The sequence below is a fragment of the Tarenaya hassleriana genome, unplaced genomic scaffold (assembly GCF_000463585.1).
Source record: "Tarenaya hassleriana unplaced genomic scaffold, ASM46358v1 Cleome75, whole genome shotgun sequence".
NCBI classification, from domain to species: Eukaryota; Viridiplantae; Streptophyta; class Magnoliopsida; order Brassicales; family Cleomaceae; genus Tarenaya; species Tarenaya hassleriana.
The window spans coordinates 280,213-295,509 of record NW_010970030.1 but is presented as its reverse complement, the minus strand read 5'-3'; the positions used below and the strand labels follow the sequence as shown (position 1 = coordinate 295,509).

At 36.8% G+C, this 15,297-nt stretch overlaps 3 protein-coding genes across 4 annotated transcripts; 2 read left to right on the top strand and 1 right to left on the bottom strand.

Annotated features, from left to right (window-relative positions):
• The first annotated feature begins 458 nt into the window (after nt 1-458).
• Nucleotides 459-9,151, top strand: LOC104801817 (putative SNAP25 homologous protein SNAP30). Of its 2 annotated transcripts, XM_010525183.2 has the most exons (7): nt 459-662; nt 6,868-7,017; nt 7,420-7,855; nt 8,035-8,131; nt 8,222-8,355; nt 8,463-8,560; nt 8,639-9,151. In XM_010525183.2, exons 3-7 carry the CDS (start codon nt 7,481-7,483, stop codon nt 8,736-8,738), a joined length of 804 nt encoding a protein of 267 aa, XP_010523485.1. In that variant the 5' UTR covers nt 459-662; nt 6,868-7,017; nt 7,420-7,480; the 3' UTR covers nt 8,739-9,151. The 2 variants fall into 2 exon arrangements, with proteins under 2 accessions (XP_010523485.1, XP_010523484.1); XM_010525182.1 differs by lacking the exons at nt 459-662; nt 6,868-7,017 and adding an exon at nt 7,079-7,159.
• Nucleotides 8,980-11,583, bottom strand: LOC104801818 (probable inactive purple acid phosphatase 2). The gene is made up of 2 exons (XM_010525184.2): nt 10,743-11,583; nt 8,980-10,479 (listed from the first exon to the last, which is right to left on the bottom strand). The coding sequence occupies exons 1-2, from the start codon at nt 11,445-11,447 to the stop codon at nt 9,220-9,222; spliced, it is 1,965 nt and encodes a 654-aa protein (XP_010523486.1). The 5' UTR covers nt 11,448-11,583; the 3' UTR covers nt 8,980-9,219.
• An 818-nt stretch (nt 11,584-12,401) lies between these two features.
• Nucleotides 12,402-14,508, top strand: LOC104801815 (26S proteasome non-ATPase regulatory subunit 10). Its single transcript, XM_010525181.2, has 5 exons — nt 12,402-12,672; nt 13,167-13,299; nt 13,785-13,909; nt 13,999-14,145; nt 14,234-14,508. The coding sequence occupies exons 1-5, from the start codon at nt 12,490-12,492 to the stop codon at nt 14,366-14,368; spliced, it is 723 nt and encodes a 240-aa protein (XP_010523483.1). The 5' UTR covers nt 12,402-12,489; the 3' UTR covers nt 14,369-14,508.
• Nucleotides 14,509-15,297: the final 789 nt, after the last annotated feature.

Genomic DNA, 15,297 nt, shown 5'->3' with positions numbered 1-15,297 from the left:
CAAAGGAAGAAATGCAAGCAGTAGCAGATTTCGAATTATACTTATATCACTTAGAAGGAAAATTCGCAGGATTAGAAGAATCCATCAAGGAACAGCTCTGCAGTTTCTTGATGAGGTATAACGACCACAAATGCACTATCTGCAAAGAACTAAAAGACAAGATGAAAAGGAACAGTCAACCACCATCCGAAAAATCTGAAGACATGTGAAGAAAAAACCATATGACTAGTTGATGTAATATGTCGGACCCAATAAAAGATAAGGTTATCAGAAACCTTATCTCTGTAATCTCTATTGTGCAATTATGTAGTGTCATGTGTCTAAGTCGGGCCCCGGTTTGAGATTCTTATCTTGACCGATAGGGGTTCCAAAATTGTATAAATATAAGCTCTCTCCGTTTGGAGAACTCAGAGTGAAATAAACTCATTTGTTTCAGAACTCTCTCTGAAAGATCTCTCTTAAGAGGTTGACTTGAAGATTTCTATCTTCTGGAGGCCTTGAACATATTCTTTTGAATCACAAATCGATTACTCCAGAATTTTGGAACCAAACACTAGCCCTAAACAAAATTAAAAAGTCGATCAGATCTCTGGATCACCAACGAGGAAACGATCATCACCAACACCAACCGATAGGGATTATTGTCTACAAAAACGAATCAGGTATGGTATCAACTTCTACATTTGATAATTTTATACAATCAGATGAAGAATATTTCTTTGATGGAATTATAGACATAAACAAAATACAGAAAATAAGTTTTGATCTTCAAAAAGATGAAAACTTCGAACAAACTATACTAGAAAAAATAAAGAAACAATTATCGAGAACAAACATAATAAAGTTCGAAATCATGGTAGGAGAAACACCAGTACCAATTGAACAAACTACATGAGAACTCATTTTACCAATTATTAACAAAGAACAAATCTTAGAACGTCTAAGAAATTGTCCAGAAAAACAAAGAAAACAAATAGCTTACATATACTGTAGTACTATTCAAATAATTATAAATCAACATTCAAAGAAGGTATCGATTCTCCGATTACCTTTCAAATTAGAGATGACAGACTAACCAATTATAAAGAAAATATTATAGCCGGAGAAAAAGAAAATCTTTCTTCTGGAAAAATTAAATTTAGCATTAATATACAACTCAGATTATCATTAAAAGATAAAGACTTGGATAATTTTATAATTATCCAATATAAACTAGACAGAACAGATTTTATGAAAAAAAAAACACCTTTTTTCTATAACCTATCAGATTAACTATGCATTAACAAACAACTATCATAATTTAAAGTTTAGAAACAAAGATATTATAGAAATAGATGATTTATTTAAACCAGTAATTTATTTAAAAAGACCATTAACACCAATAGAATCAGGACGTAAATCTTTATTACGACTTAATCCAAGATTAAGAATACAGGAATCACCATCTTTATTATTCAACACTGAACAATCGGAAGAAAAACAGGAAGACTAATCTAAGTTACAAAAACAATATTACAAATCAACAACCTTACTAGATGAGTTTCAACGAAGATTTTATCGAAAAACTATCCCTACTAAACCTTGAAAGTCTACTATGTCTTGATCATCTTGAACAATTATTAGTTGAAACAATAGAAAATATATTTAGGGAACGAACTTATGGACCAATTGAACGAAATGAACTTAATGATGAAAATCGGAGAATAAAAATGATTAGTGCAATATTTAATACAGTAAGAGAAATTAAAAGAGATATTATGAATTCTGACGAATAAAATAGAAAAAATATATAAGAAAAATATTGAATTATTAAACGCACCAATACAATATTTAGAAACAGAAAGCAGTTTAAGAAGTATGCAACATACAATAGAAAAAGAACAAATTAACAATACAATTATAGAATTAAATAAATTAATTATAATAAAAAAATAAAAGTTGAATACTTTAAAAAATGTTAATCGAAAGATAATTATAAAGGATCATGGCTTCCATTTTTGGAAGAAACACTAGAAACAATAAAAAAAATATTAAGTTTTTTCGAAAATGAATTAAAATCCTATGAATAAAAATAATTATTATATTTAAGAGCAAGCTTGGAATATCAAAAATTATAAGGGTATCCATGAAGTCCATTAGCAAATGGAGGGTATTTCTAAAACAAATTCGATTCGGTTCGGGTTATCCAAACAAAAAAACGATAAAAAAATTCAAACAGTTATCTTATAAAAATAACAAAAACAACATTAAAATACATGCATATTTCGTTTTTTTATATACCATGGTTATAAAACAATATCATTATATTAATCTTAAAATATATTACATATTAATTGATGATATATGGATGAATAAACGGATATATTCGGTTACGGTTAATTCGGATTCGGTTTATTCGGTTTACGGTTATTTCGGGTTCGGTTATTTCGAATTCGCGTATTTCGGGTTTGAAATATTCATATCCAATCGGATATATTATTTTAATCGGTTCGATTCGGATATACATCGATCAGGTTCGATTCGGTTATTTCGGATTCGGCTATTTTATCTACCTCTAAATCCAACTATTATAATTTAGAACACGAAAGTCGCGACGAACAGTTTTCCTTCACAATCAAATCTCTCAATGATTACATAAATAGAATCCAACAAAACTCACGTGTTTATTTCTTTGGTCCCCACCCCGAATTGGAGCAACTTCCAAATTACCCCAAATGTGCTAAAAGCACTTCTCCTACTACCCTCTTCATTTAAAAAAAAAAAATTCAACTTCCAATCAACTCTCTTCAATAACATATTACCAAAATACCTTTAAGATATAATTTTTTAATTAAAAAAATAAAAAACAAAATTTCTTCTTTTTCTGGAGTTTCTTTCTCCTCCCATTTTTAATTTTTTAATTAAAAAAATAAAAAATAAAATTTTCCCTTTTTTTCTAAAGTTTCTCTCTCCTCCCATTTTTTGCACGTTTCTCTCTCCTTCCGCCATTATTTTCGATTGAGCTTTCTCTCTCTTCTATATTTTCTCTCTCCTATTTATCTTGATATTTTGTCCTAAAAATTTGCAGAAATCGGATGAAATCAAAGGAAAATCAATGAGAAAACTAAAAATATTTAAACTAGTGTGGAAATCCCGATTTTTTTCCATGCACATTGATGTTTTTGTGGTTTTTTTTCTTCTAGTTGTTGTTCTTTCCGCAGTTTCTTCGTTTTAATATATTTCGGTCACAACCTATAATTTTGCTCATGGAAGTATTGTTGAACGTAGTGAAAAACGAGATGATGTATATTATGAAGAGAGAACAACTAATTTAGAGTGAAAAATAACCAGAATTTCTATAATAATTGTGTGGTATATTTGTATACTAACGTGTTACAGACCATTTGTACAATAATATCCAAAGACCCTAATAATTTTGTAATTGTTTGTACAATAATGTGTTAAAATTTTGGATAATATTGTGTCTGTACCATATTAATTAATATTGTACTTTTAACCTTGTATTTTCGCATATATCTGACTCGTGTTGTACACTAAATAAATTGACTCACATGAGGCAACGTTGTGACCCATTGTGACCAGCATGTGACCGTGTGACCGAAGTGCAATTTTACACTGTGTGACCATTGTGACCGACTGTGACCCGTGACCGAAATGTGTTGATAAATATAGACCCAAATATAATTTTTAAGCTTTAGAGTGGTTTATCAGGGTCTATATATCAAATATATAGTGTATGTGAGAAATTTTCAAAATATTTTAAGAGGTTTGTAGAAAAAATATTCCAAATTTGTCAAAAACACTCGTAAAACACTATGAAATATATAGAAACATATTTGGAAGAACAATTTTGAAACATAAAAATCGCAAAAACCATATTCTAATGTTCGAAACAATAGAGAATAGGCTTATGAGATATGTGTAACGTTGTAGGTAATTAAATTGACAAAAATCGCATGAATCGAAGGTTGTGACCGGTTGTGACCGACTATGACCCATTGTGATTGAAATGTGATGTGGGACCCACAGAAAAAACTAGTCAGATTTCTCCAGATTTTTATGTTTCGTAGGGTCCACAATCATTATTTCCATTTTTTAATTTTAATATGGTGCATATTTTGAATATTCAACCCTATATAATTTCTCTCTTAACCCTATATTTTTTCCCTCCCAATTTTTAACCCCAAATTTTCACCTACAATATTTTCAACCCATAATTTTTTTCTTATTTCATTGTGTTGACCACTTTGACAATTCAACCTAGATTTCTTGTGGGGACTACTTTGACAATTTAACTCATTTCACAATTGAAAAAAACGTAATTTTATTTTAACCTTATTTTTTTTTCTCTATCAATTTAAGTTTAAAATTTTTCATACAATAATTTAGATCCATATTTTACATAAAACATAAATAAATTCAGATTTCTAATAAACAAAAAACTAAATACAAGAGTTCATAATTTAGTCTACTACCAAATAAAGAAAAACATATCATAGTTAGGGTTCAAAACAAAATAAACAAAGTAAATTTAGTGAAATAAATTAAAAATTTACACTTTCGTCTTCTGAAATATTTGTTGTCATGTCTTTCGATTCTACTCATGCGTTGATCAGCTTTATGAACATAGTATCGCAAGTCAAATAGTTGCATCCTATGTAGATCACGTGATGTTTTGTAATGCAGGTGTGGAGTTCATACATCGTCTCTTTCATGTGCTACAAAATAAAATAATATATGTCAATAATATTTTCTAGATATCATCGTGTGACACTATGACCATGTGACTGTATGACTATAAAACTATGTGACTATGAGACCGTGTAACTATGTGACCATGTGACCAGGTTCGTTTTCAGATGTCGTATCCAAAACTGAACCATTTCATCTGTACTCCCCTTATACCCTTCCAAATAAAAAAGAAGTGTTTGTTCACCCCTTTCTATATGCAATATAGTCAATCGGAATCGTGTGACCTTGTGACCATGTGACCTTGTGACCTTGTGACCATGTAACCATGTGACTATGTGATCATGTAATTAACCATGTGACCATGTGACTCGTGACTATTGTATATTGTGATATAGACGTACCTATATGATTCTGTGATCATGTGACCTTTGTAACTGTGACCGTGTGATATTGTGACCATGTGACCTTATGACCATGTGACTATGTGATCATGTGATCATGTGATCATGTGACCTTGTGACCATATGACCATATGACCCGTGACTATTGTATATTGTGATATAGGTGTACCTATATGATCCTGTGACATTGTGACCTTTGTGACTGTGACCGTGAGATCATAGCATTTGAATCCTCATGTCATCTATACATCCAAACAACGACCCATACCGTGATGTGACCTATATGACTGTCTTATTTGACTGAAACTCAACCATTTCACTCGATTTGATCCATAACCTCGTAAACCAACATTCTATTTTGAAATCCCCAAATTTTTTTTAAAAAAACCCAAAACCCTAATGCTTTATCATTCAAATCTCCAACCCACACTTCAACCCAACAAGAACACATCTCAAATTCAAACAAATTTGCAAAAAAATTGAATTTTAACCTACCTTGTGTTCATCTAACTCCGTAATCTCCATAAGATTACTACTTTTGCTCGAAAAATGTGACGAAGATTAACATGAACTTGTCATTTCTTCGATGTCGTCATTGCTTCTTCTATCTCCTCAATTTTTGGTCGCTAAATGAAATTTGAAAAACCCAAAACCCTAAATTTCTATCGGTCAAATTTCAAAACCACACTTCAACTCAACAACAACAAATTTCAAAATCCAACAAATCTAAAAGAAATTAAAGTTTAACCTACCATGTTTTTGTCTAACCTTGCAATTTCCATACGGTTTTCATTTCTTCTTCGGATTTTGAATCTAACCGGAGATTTAAACAGAAAATAGAACAAAACGTAAAAGATTGCACAAAACACAAAAGATTAGAAGTTTTGAAAGAGAGTGAGAGAGCTAAAACCGTGAGAGTTAAGAGAGAGAAGAAAAAGATTTATGAAGAGAGAGAAAGTAGAAGAAGAAGAATAAAGTTAGGAGAGAGAGAGGGAAATCAAAATAAAGTTGCGTAACTTTATTTTTTTTTTTAATTTTAAATTTTTTAATTGAAAGAAATAGAGGGTTTTTTGTCTTTTCATTAATATATGAGGATTTTATTGTCTTTTGCCATAGTAAATAGTATTTTTTGTTTGGAGGGTAGTATGAAAAGTCCAAATAGCAGTCAAATGGTATTGCAGCTATTCCCCTTAAATTGGACCTACTTTAGATATTTACTCAAGAGCATGTGGTTTCTATTTCATTTTGTATTGCATTCATTCTCTTTTTTTTTTCTCGAAAAATCTCATAAAAATATATATCAACTTTAAATTTAAAAAAAAATACATCAAATATTAAAATATAAAAAATATCTAAACATTTACAATCAAAAATAATTTCATGCACTTCATCACCGTCGATGATTTTATCTAAATTGTTCTGTACACTGATAAACATTAACAATATATTCAAAAACAACTTTATTTCAAAATTTAATGATATTATCGATGGTAGAAATAAATCTTAATAACATCGTCGATCGTAGAAAATTGTTTTCGATTCCAAGAGTTGAGGTATTTTTTAGCATATTTTCATATTTAATATATTTATTTATTAAATTAAAAGTTAATGCATTTTTACATTGAGTTTGAATATTTTTATAGGATTTGTCTTTTTGGTTATATAATTTCGAATTCTTTTGTCACCGTAAATCCTTTTCTTAAATAACCTTGTAATTGTAAGCAGTAAATTTAACGGCCGAGCCTCGGTTAAACCAAAAGTCGTATATTTTTAGGAAACTTCTGTCTCGTCCAGAGGCTTTCGGAGCGCCAACGGTCGGAATGCACGGGGAGAGGGGGAGAGAGATTCTCTTTACCGGTCGTGAAGTAAATCTCGATCATGGCTGTCACGGATTCCATTTTCGGACAGCATCTTCCATTCGCAGGTTTTTTTTTTGTCTCCTATTGTCCGCTTTATTTGATCTATCAAACGATTTGATCCATACCCTTTTTGTTTATCCTCTGCCGTTCCATTTGATTGTAATCTTTTAACGTAGTTCTCTTTCAGATTCTCCACGCCAATTTCAGGTTAATTCCTCAAAAATCAAGTGTTTCTGGAAACTTTTCAATCGGATTTCGTCTCTTGTTCTTCTAGAAACCCGAAACAATTTCATCGAATCTCGAACAATAAGTTCAACTGGTGTTTCGATCTAATCTTTTGGTCACGGAAAACATTTTATGCTTCAGATTTCTTGATGCCATCACTGCTCCTCCACAGATCGTTTGTCAATTTCTTGCCATGCAAGAAACCATATTTCGTATGACGAAATCTGTTTTCATTTTCCCAGGCTCTGGAATTCCGCAGCCGAAACATAAGGTTCTGATCTGCTTCTCGTTCGTGGCGGAAACATGTTTGGATTTTTCAAGTCGCCGGGAAACAACCTCTCGAACGAATCCAACAGCAAGGGGACGATAAATCCGGGAAGAAGAACTTCGTCAGAGCCGATCCTTATCACCCCGGATTTCGATCATCCGAGCTCGAAAGACAAGTACAAGGACGATTTCCGAGACTCGGGGGGTCTGCAGAGCCAAACGACGGAAGATCTCGAGAAATATGCGGTGTATAAAGCCGAGGAAACCACCAAGGGAGTGAACAATTGTCTGAAAATCGCTGAGGATATAAGATCGGATGCCACGAGAACGCTCGATATGTTGCATCAGCAAGGCGAGCAGATCAACAGGACTCATGTCATGGCTGTCGAAATGGATAAAGATCTCAGTCGGGTAAGTAAAATCTTTCTTCTCTGATCTCCCAACAAATGGGAACTCAGGAGTTTTGTCTTAACAGGGTCTCCATTAGATTCTGCTCTTTCCGTCTGTCTGGCATGATATAAACCTAACTTGTACGATAAGAAACGTGGGTAGATCTGTTTAAAAAACGTTGTCTAAATGTCTGAAACAAGGGTGAGAAGCTTCTGAACAATCTGGGAGGAATGTTCTCGATGCCATGGAAGCCGAAGAAGACAAAACATATCGCTGGACCTATGATCACACCTGCAGGTACTGTATATATACATACATAGACATTCTTTTGCAATCTTGGATTAAAACTAAATCATGATTTGAATTTAATGGTTATAAACATTGTAGATAATCCGAGCAAGCAAAGCGAGAATCGAAAGGAGCAGAGAGAAAAACTCGGTTTGGCCCCAACGGGGAACAAAGGGCGATCCCGCAGCCAAACGCCTCCTCCCGAACCGACGAATGCATTGCAGAAAGTCGAGGTTTTATTTCTCGAAACTGAAATATGCATACAGATCGATGTATAGATATTGGTAGGATATAAGAGCTAATAGATTCAGTAATGGTTAATGGTTTCATTCATGTGCAGCAAGAGAAGGCTAAGCAAGAGGATGGACTGTCGGATCTAAGCGACATTTTGGGAGATCTGAAGAGCATGGCCGTCGACATGGGAAGTGAACTCGACAGGTCCGTATAAAAGGATGCATACATACATATGTATATGTATATTATACGTAAGCATCTGTGTGTTGGTGAAATTTGCAGGCAAAACAAGGCTCTTGATCATCTCAGCGATGATGTCGATGAACTCAACTCTCGTGTTAAAGGCGCTAATCAACGTGCCCGTCACCTGCTTTCCAAATGAAACACGTTTCCTCACAAACAAAAAAAACATCATACCTTGTCAATATACGTATATATATACGTATTTTATTGTCTGTCTTTGCTTCTTCTGGCCCCAAACATTCTCCTGTATTTCTTTCTCAATATCAAAAGATTGTTTTTTATTTTTGTTGGATCTTTATTCATGTTGTTCTTGCTGATTTGGTACGGACGTGTACCAGATTCAGTTTAGTCATTAACCGTAAGGAGACAATTCCAATGTCTGATACAAAGAAAGATCCACAAGCATCTACATCACAGTATGTGACCACACTACTTCAGACAGTGTTCCTACGAGATGGGATTATTATTGTCGGCGTACAAAACCGTACATTTATAGACGTGTGTATGTTCAGACGGTCCATAGATACATTACAGATATAAGGTGACAATCAATACTGAAATATCTCCCAGCTTCACTGTCATGAACCATGGGATAGAATGTCCTAAAAGAATCAGTTAAATCACGTCTCTTCATTCTTCACAGGGATCCACTGGCTACCCGATTCAGATTCTTTCTTCCCGCGGGTAATAAACCCGATAAGGTATCCTAATAACACTCCCGACACCATTACGCCCGCTCCTTTGATATACCACGAGACCACGGATTCAGATTGGGTTTCGGTTCCAGTTCCAAGGTTTAGGGTTTTACCATCTTCACCACCGCTGATAACTGCTCCCGATGCCAAGATCTCGACCATATCGTGCACTTCCCCGTCATGGTTACCCACATAAGAAATAGTGAGTTTTTCCTTGTTGGCGACAAGCCGGGTGTATCCAAACTCGCCCCCACGGTACATTGACCGCTCTGGCTGAGGGAAGATCGGGAGATCTGGATGGTTGGGCCTCGGCTCCCAGATGGGTTGCCAATCTTGTCCTGCCATACCGATCACGAGATGAACCGGATGACCATGCCATTGTTTCCCACACGTGAAGTTACTGATCGGACAGAACCTCTCATACCTGTGGACATGCCCCCATAGAGCAACTGTCACATTGTTCTTCACCAGCAACGGTTCCAAGTGCTCAACCATTTTCTGCCTTATTGCAGTGTCCCTAATCTCATTGCTTGTCGTATACATCGGTCTATGCCCTTGTAAAACTATAAACGGCGTCTTGCTCCTGTTCACTGACTCTAGATCTCGCTCTATGAACTGGTACTGACTGCTTCCTTGAAGGAAATTCGTCTCGGTTGAGATATACACAAAATGGACCGAACCCATATCGTATGAATAGTAAAGGTTCCTCGTGGGAGGAGCATTCATTCCCGTGGACTCTGAGGATTTTCCGGGCATGTTGAACTTGACACTGTACGGCACACCACATTCACCGCCTCCATCTTTCCCGTATATATATGCTGCCCAGTCGGGTTTCCATGGCTGAGCAGGCCAGTCATATTCATGATTGCCGATACACACATGGTAGGGTATCTTCGAGGCAATAGGCTCGACCTGAGCAAAGAATTCATCCCATACCCACGAGTAACCACGGGCATAACTTATATCTCCGATGTGCGAGACGAGAGAAGGCTTGTCCCCTAGAGCTTCGATGTCACGGAGGATCCATTTCACGGTAGATCGGCTCTCATCTTGTGTACGGATAAACGTCGTGTAAGGAGTAGCACACCCCATATCTCCGAACATGAAGGCTACCGTTTCATCGGAGTTTTCGTTTCGTGCAACAAAGCTTAGGACATCACTCCATCCTCCGGAATCACTTCCAACCTGATCCATATTCGGCAACGTAAGAACCCATCAGATCTAACATCTATCCCATATGTCTCATGAACATCTACAAAACCCTAGAACTAAACCTAATATATGAGATTCTTCGAGTTCAAAACCCAGAAACTATCAACAAACGTATACAGGATCAAACCCAGATCACCATAGATGACACGATTAGCATCAGATGCAAGCAGAATTATTGACAGAAATTGCATGATCTTCATGGTTCAACCAGAAGAAATCGATTCAGAATCGTTTACCTGATAGTAATACCTAATCCCACCCTTCAAATTCTTCATGACGATGTCAAAAACCCATCCGGGATCCCTCCACCCGATGCTTGAGTTCGCCGGCGCGTCGCACATGTGGTCTCTCTCGTACCTCATCCCACGCGCCGCCGTCACGGCGCCGAGCCTCTCCTTCGCCTCCCCGTATCTCACGTAGCGTTCCTCTCCATCTCCGGCAACGAACATCACCCGCATCTCGTCGACGGCATCCGTGTACGCCAGATGGATCTGCTCCGGTCGACCCACGGCCGATCCGAAAGTCAGCTGCTCCGATTCGGCGAGAAGATGGCGAGTTCCTGGTAATGGGTTCTGGTCATGGTCTTTATGTTTCGGATCAACCTCGGACTGCGTCCATCGGAAGACCCGGAAGGAATAATTCGATCGGAGGTTGGTGAGCGGGAGGGAAATCGAACCCGACCCGGATTTCCAGGAGGGTGAATCCGACAGGAACCGGTAACCAATGAAGTGATCATGGGAAGATTCAGGCGGAGAGTAGATACCGAGCCAATCGAGATCGGAGGGCGACTCGACGCCGGACCATTGGACGAGGACAGAGTCGCCAGATCGGTTGAGGGTTTTGGGGGAGAAGGAAACGGTGACCTTGGCTTGAACAGGAGAGGTGAAGATCGAGACGAGGAAGAGGAAGAAGGAGGAGGAGGAGATGATGGGGACGATCATGGCGGATGGTACGGCGGAGATGAAGGATGAGATTGTGGTAGTTGGTCACAATTAGTCAACTGTTTTAGTTTGGGTTTAGGAAGGGAAAATTTTAAATTAAAAAAAAAAATAAAATCGGCAAAATCTTGAGATGCGTGATTATAAAGCATCTGAAACCATACCTGATTTATGACTTGTAACCTTTTTTCATTTTCCATAAATAAAAAATGATATTATATTCCATTATTTTCCAGAGATCAAATAGAAAATCAAGAAAAAAGATTTCCTATTCCTTCTCCTTGGAAACAGAACAGAACCCTCGTGATCCGTTGATGTATTGGTGTAAAATACGCGAGCTACCGAAACCAAACATGGGTCATATTACGGGTCTATTGGGCTTTTCATGATGGGCTTTCAAATATCATCTGCATGGGTCCATTTTGTATTCTGCTGCCGATGGTGACTCTTCCACGTGGCATCTGTTCATTTATTTTTTATCCAACAAATTATTTTTTTATTTTTTATTATAATAATAAATTTCGCCCAATCTTCGACCCAGGTTTTTCGCATGATCAAAAAACTCGAGTGAAAGAGTCTTACCAAATGATTCGATTCGAAAATGATACCGAGTTTTTCGGTTCCGGTTCATAAGCGATACGGAGTTTTTCTATTTATATTCGTTTGTGAAACTAAATGACAACTTATGTACACACCGTCTTAATCATGTAAAATGAAAGTCATCTAATATTTTTTTTTATAATCTGAAAGTTTATCGAGTTCTTTGATCTAACTACGAAAACCATGAAATATCATGCGAATATAATATTTGAATTTGGGATGGGAAGGATAGGGAATGTTTGTTTTCGACAACAGGTGCAAGTTTGGAGACGTTAAAAAGCAGAATGAAAGAAGATTTTCCAATTAAATCTCCTTCAAGCATCCAAGTTATGCGTTGTGAGCTGAAAACGATGTCGTTTTAGGGCCTAGGGCTTGATATCTTCTCCCTCGCCTCTCCTTTCTTCTATTCCGAGTTCGACTGTGCCCTGCTCTACGGGTAAGCCCCATGGAAATGGAAATCGACGCTCCGACGCCGGTCAGAGACAGTGATCTCTTCAAAGCGGCGGAATCCGGAGATTCTTCTGTTTTCCGCTCTCTTTCGCCGGAACAGATCTCGAAATCTCTGTCTCTCAGAGATGACGACGGTCGCTCTCTCCTTCATGTTGCCGTCTCCTTCTCTCACCCTGAGGTCTGTCCCGTTGAAACATGCGCTATTGGTTTGGTCGTCAAGAGTCCCTAGGAAATGGTTTCTCATCACTAATCTGTAAAGTTTTAGTTAGGTCGCATCCCAATCTGTTGAGGGAATTCGGGAGTGAGGTTCATTGTTTGGCGTTGAGTTGCTCTGTGGTTGCTGCATCATCTGCTTCGTATGGTGGCGGAAACTGGAAACTGCAGGAAATTGTTGTCTTCGTTTCATCGTTGCATTAGAAAATGCGTATCAGCTCAGCTTCTTAGTCCCTTGATTTGTTAGAAAGTATCATAAAATGTTGGTTTTTGGGCTCATCATCTTCTTGGCTGACTCTTGTTCATATGCAGTTCGTTTTGTTTTTGGGTGTATGGCCCAAAACTAGACTAGATAGATTTGCAAGTTAGCCGATTTATGGTTCAGAATTTAGAGTTTAGGTCTGTTATCTCTGAGAGTTTTATTGTTATAGTAGATCAGCTCATGGCAGTAAAACACAGGTAGTGAAGTTACTCTCAGATGCGGATGAATCGAAGAGTGTAGTCAACAGCAAGGATGAGGAAGGATGGGCCCCTCTACATTCCGCTGCTAGCATCGGCAATACCGAGCTCGTTGACATATTATTGAGCAGGGGTATGCATCCTTGTTTGTTTTCTTGGTTCTTGAATTCTGCGTTTGCATTTGCATTCACGCGGTAGAATTGGGGTCCTACTCACGCTTTTGTTGCATCTTACTTGGTATTTCTGGTGGTGGTGAAATCATCGTCTTCCTCCTTATCAGATGGGGTTTATAATTTTATACCCAGCTTACTTGAACTACAAAGAAAACTACATCGAGAAAGAGAAAGCCCTAAGTGTGTACTAGCATGTGAATTATCAAGTGATGATGTATTTGAGTTTCGATTTGAAGTTGGTTTTGTGTGTTACGTCTTCTAATGAATAACTCCTTTCAGTTCGTTACTCCTTAGAAGCAAGCATTTACAATGCAGCATACGAGAGAAAATGTTATACTCTGTCCTACATATGCACTTTATCGACTGACTTGAACATCTCAAATGTGAAAAAAGCCAAAATAGAGGCAACCAATCTCTGTTGTTCCTTTCTTTTTTTGGAGAACAGGGGCTGATGTGAATCTCAAGAACGATGGCGGTCGGACTGCCCTGCACTATGCTGCAAGCAAAGGATGGCTGAAAATCGTTCAGCTTCTGTTATCACACGGTGCAAAGATTAACATCACCGACAAGGCTTGTACCTTGTTTCTCTTCGCTCTTTAACTGGCACTAACTCTCCTATTTACACCACCCTTGTTTTCTTTTTTGGAAAATCACGCCAGGTCGGTTGCACGCCGCTACACAGGGCAGCAAGCACGGGTAAGTCGGAAGTTTGTGAACTTCTGATTGAAGAAGGTGCAGATATCGATGCTACTGACAAAGCAGGGCAAACCCCTCTAATGCATTCAGTGATCTGTTTTCACAAAGAGGTGATTGATGGATTTTACACTCCCATTTCTTCTGGGTTGCTTTTCTTCTTTATTAATGACGATATATGGATTCCGCCATGGACAACAGGTAGCTTTGCTGTTGATAAGACATGGAGCAGATGTTGACGTGGAAGACAAGGAAGGTTACACTGTGCTCGGCCGAGCTTCGGCCGATTTCAGACCGACACTTCTTGATGCAGCCAAGGCCATGCTTGAAGGATGAACCCTTCCTTACTCTTTTGTGAATTTTGATAGGTAAAGAAGCCACCACTTTGGCCCTTTTTGATTCAAGAAATTGTGGCATTATAATGGAAACTTTATTCTCTTTGAATATTATGGTTTTAATAATAGTAGTTGATTTAAGGTATAAACCCTTAAAAATTTCCGAACTTTCCGAACTGGATAATTGGAGAAAAATAAATTTCTAAACTAGTACGTTGGAATAATAATTTCCGAAGTTGAGAAATATGGAAATATGAATTCCGAATCTTTGAAATAGGGTCATGGCACATTTTGACCGATGTTGACTAATTAAAGTGTTAAATATTATCTTAGTGTTTAGTGACATGTCAGATTTTTTGCATATGCAGAATCGAAAATATTAAACGAGTTTTGATGAACCGGACTAAATCGGGTTTTATTTAATTGGACCAAATCTGCTAAAAATTTACTGTTCATCATCTTCGATTAAGGTTTTGAAACATAATCATCGCCATCACTTTCTAACTCGTTTCCTTTCTACGGTCGTTGTGGTTCTTCGTCATGGAAGAAAGGAGAAAATTGTTTGAATTTTTTTTCTCGGATAGAGAGATATACAGAGAAAACCATAACTAGGGTGGGCATTCGGTTCGGTTAATTTAACCGAACTGATCCGAATAAAGGTATTTCGGTTATTAACCGAATCGAGTCCAATAACTGATTGTTTATGATTTTTCAAAACCCAAAATAACCTAATCCGAACCGAACCGAATCGAATTGACCCGATTAAAAATTATTAACCGTTAGGTTATAATTTTTTATAAACCGAATTAACCAAACCCGAATAGAATCTTTTATATATCTTCATTTATATATATATATATATATATATATATATGAATGTTTATATTCTTGATTTAATCATTGTTTTATTATATTTTAAACGTATTTTAT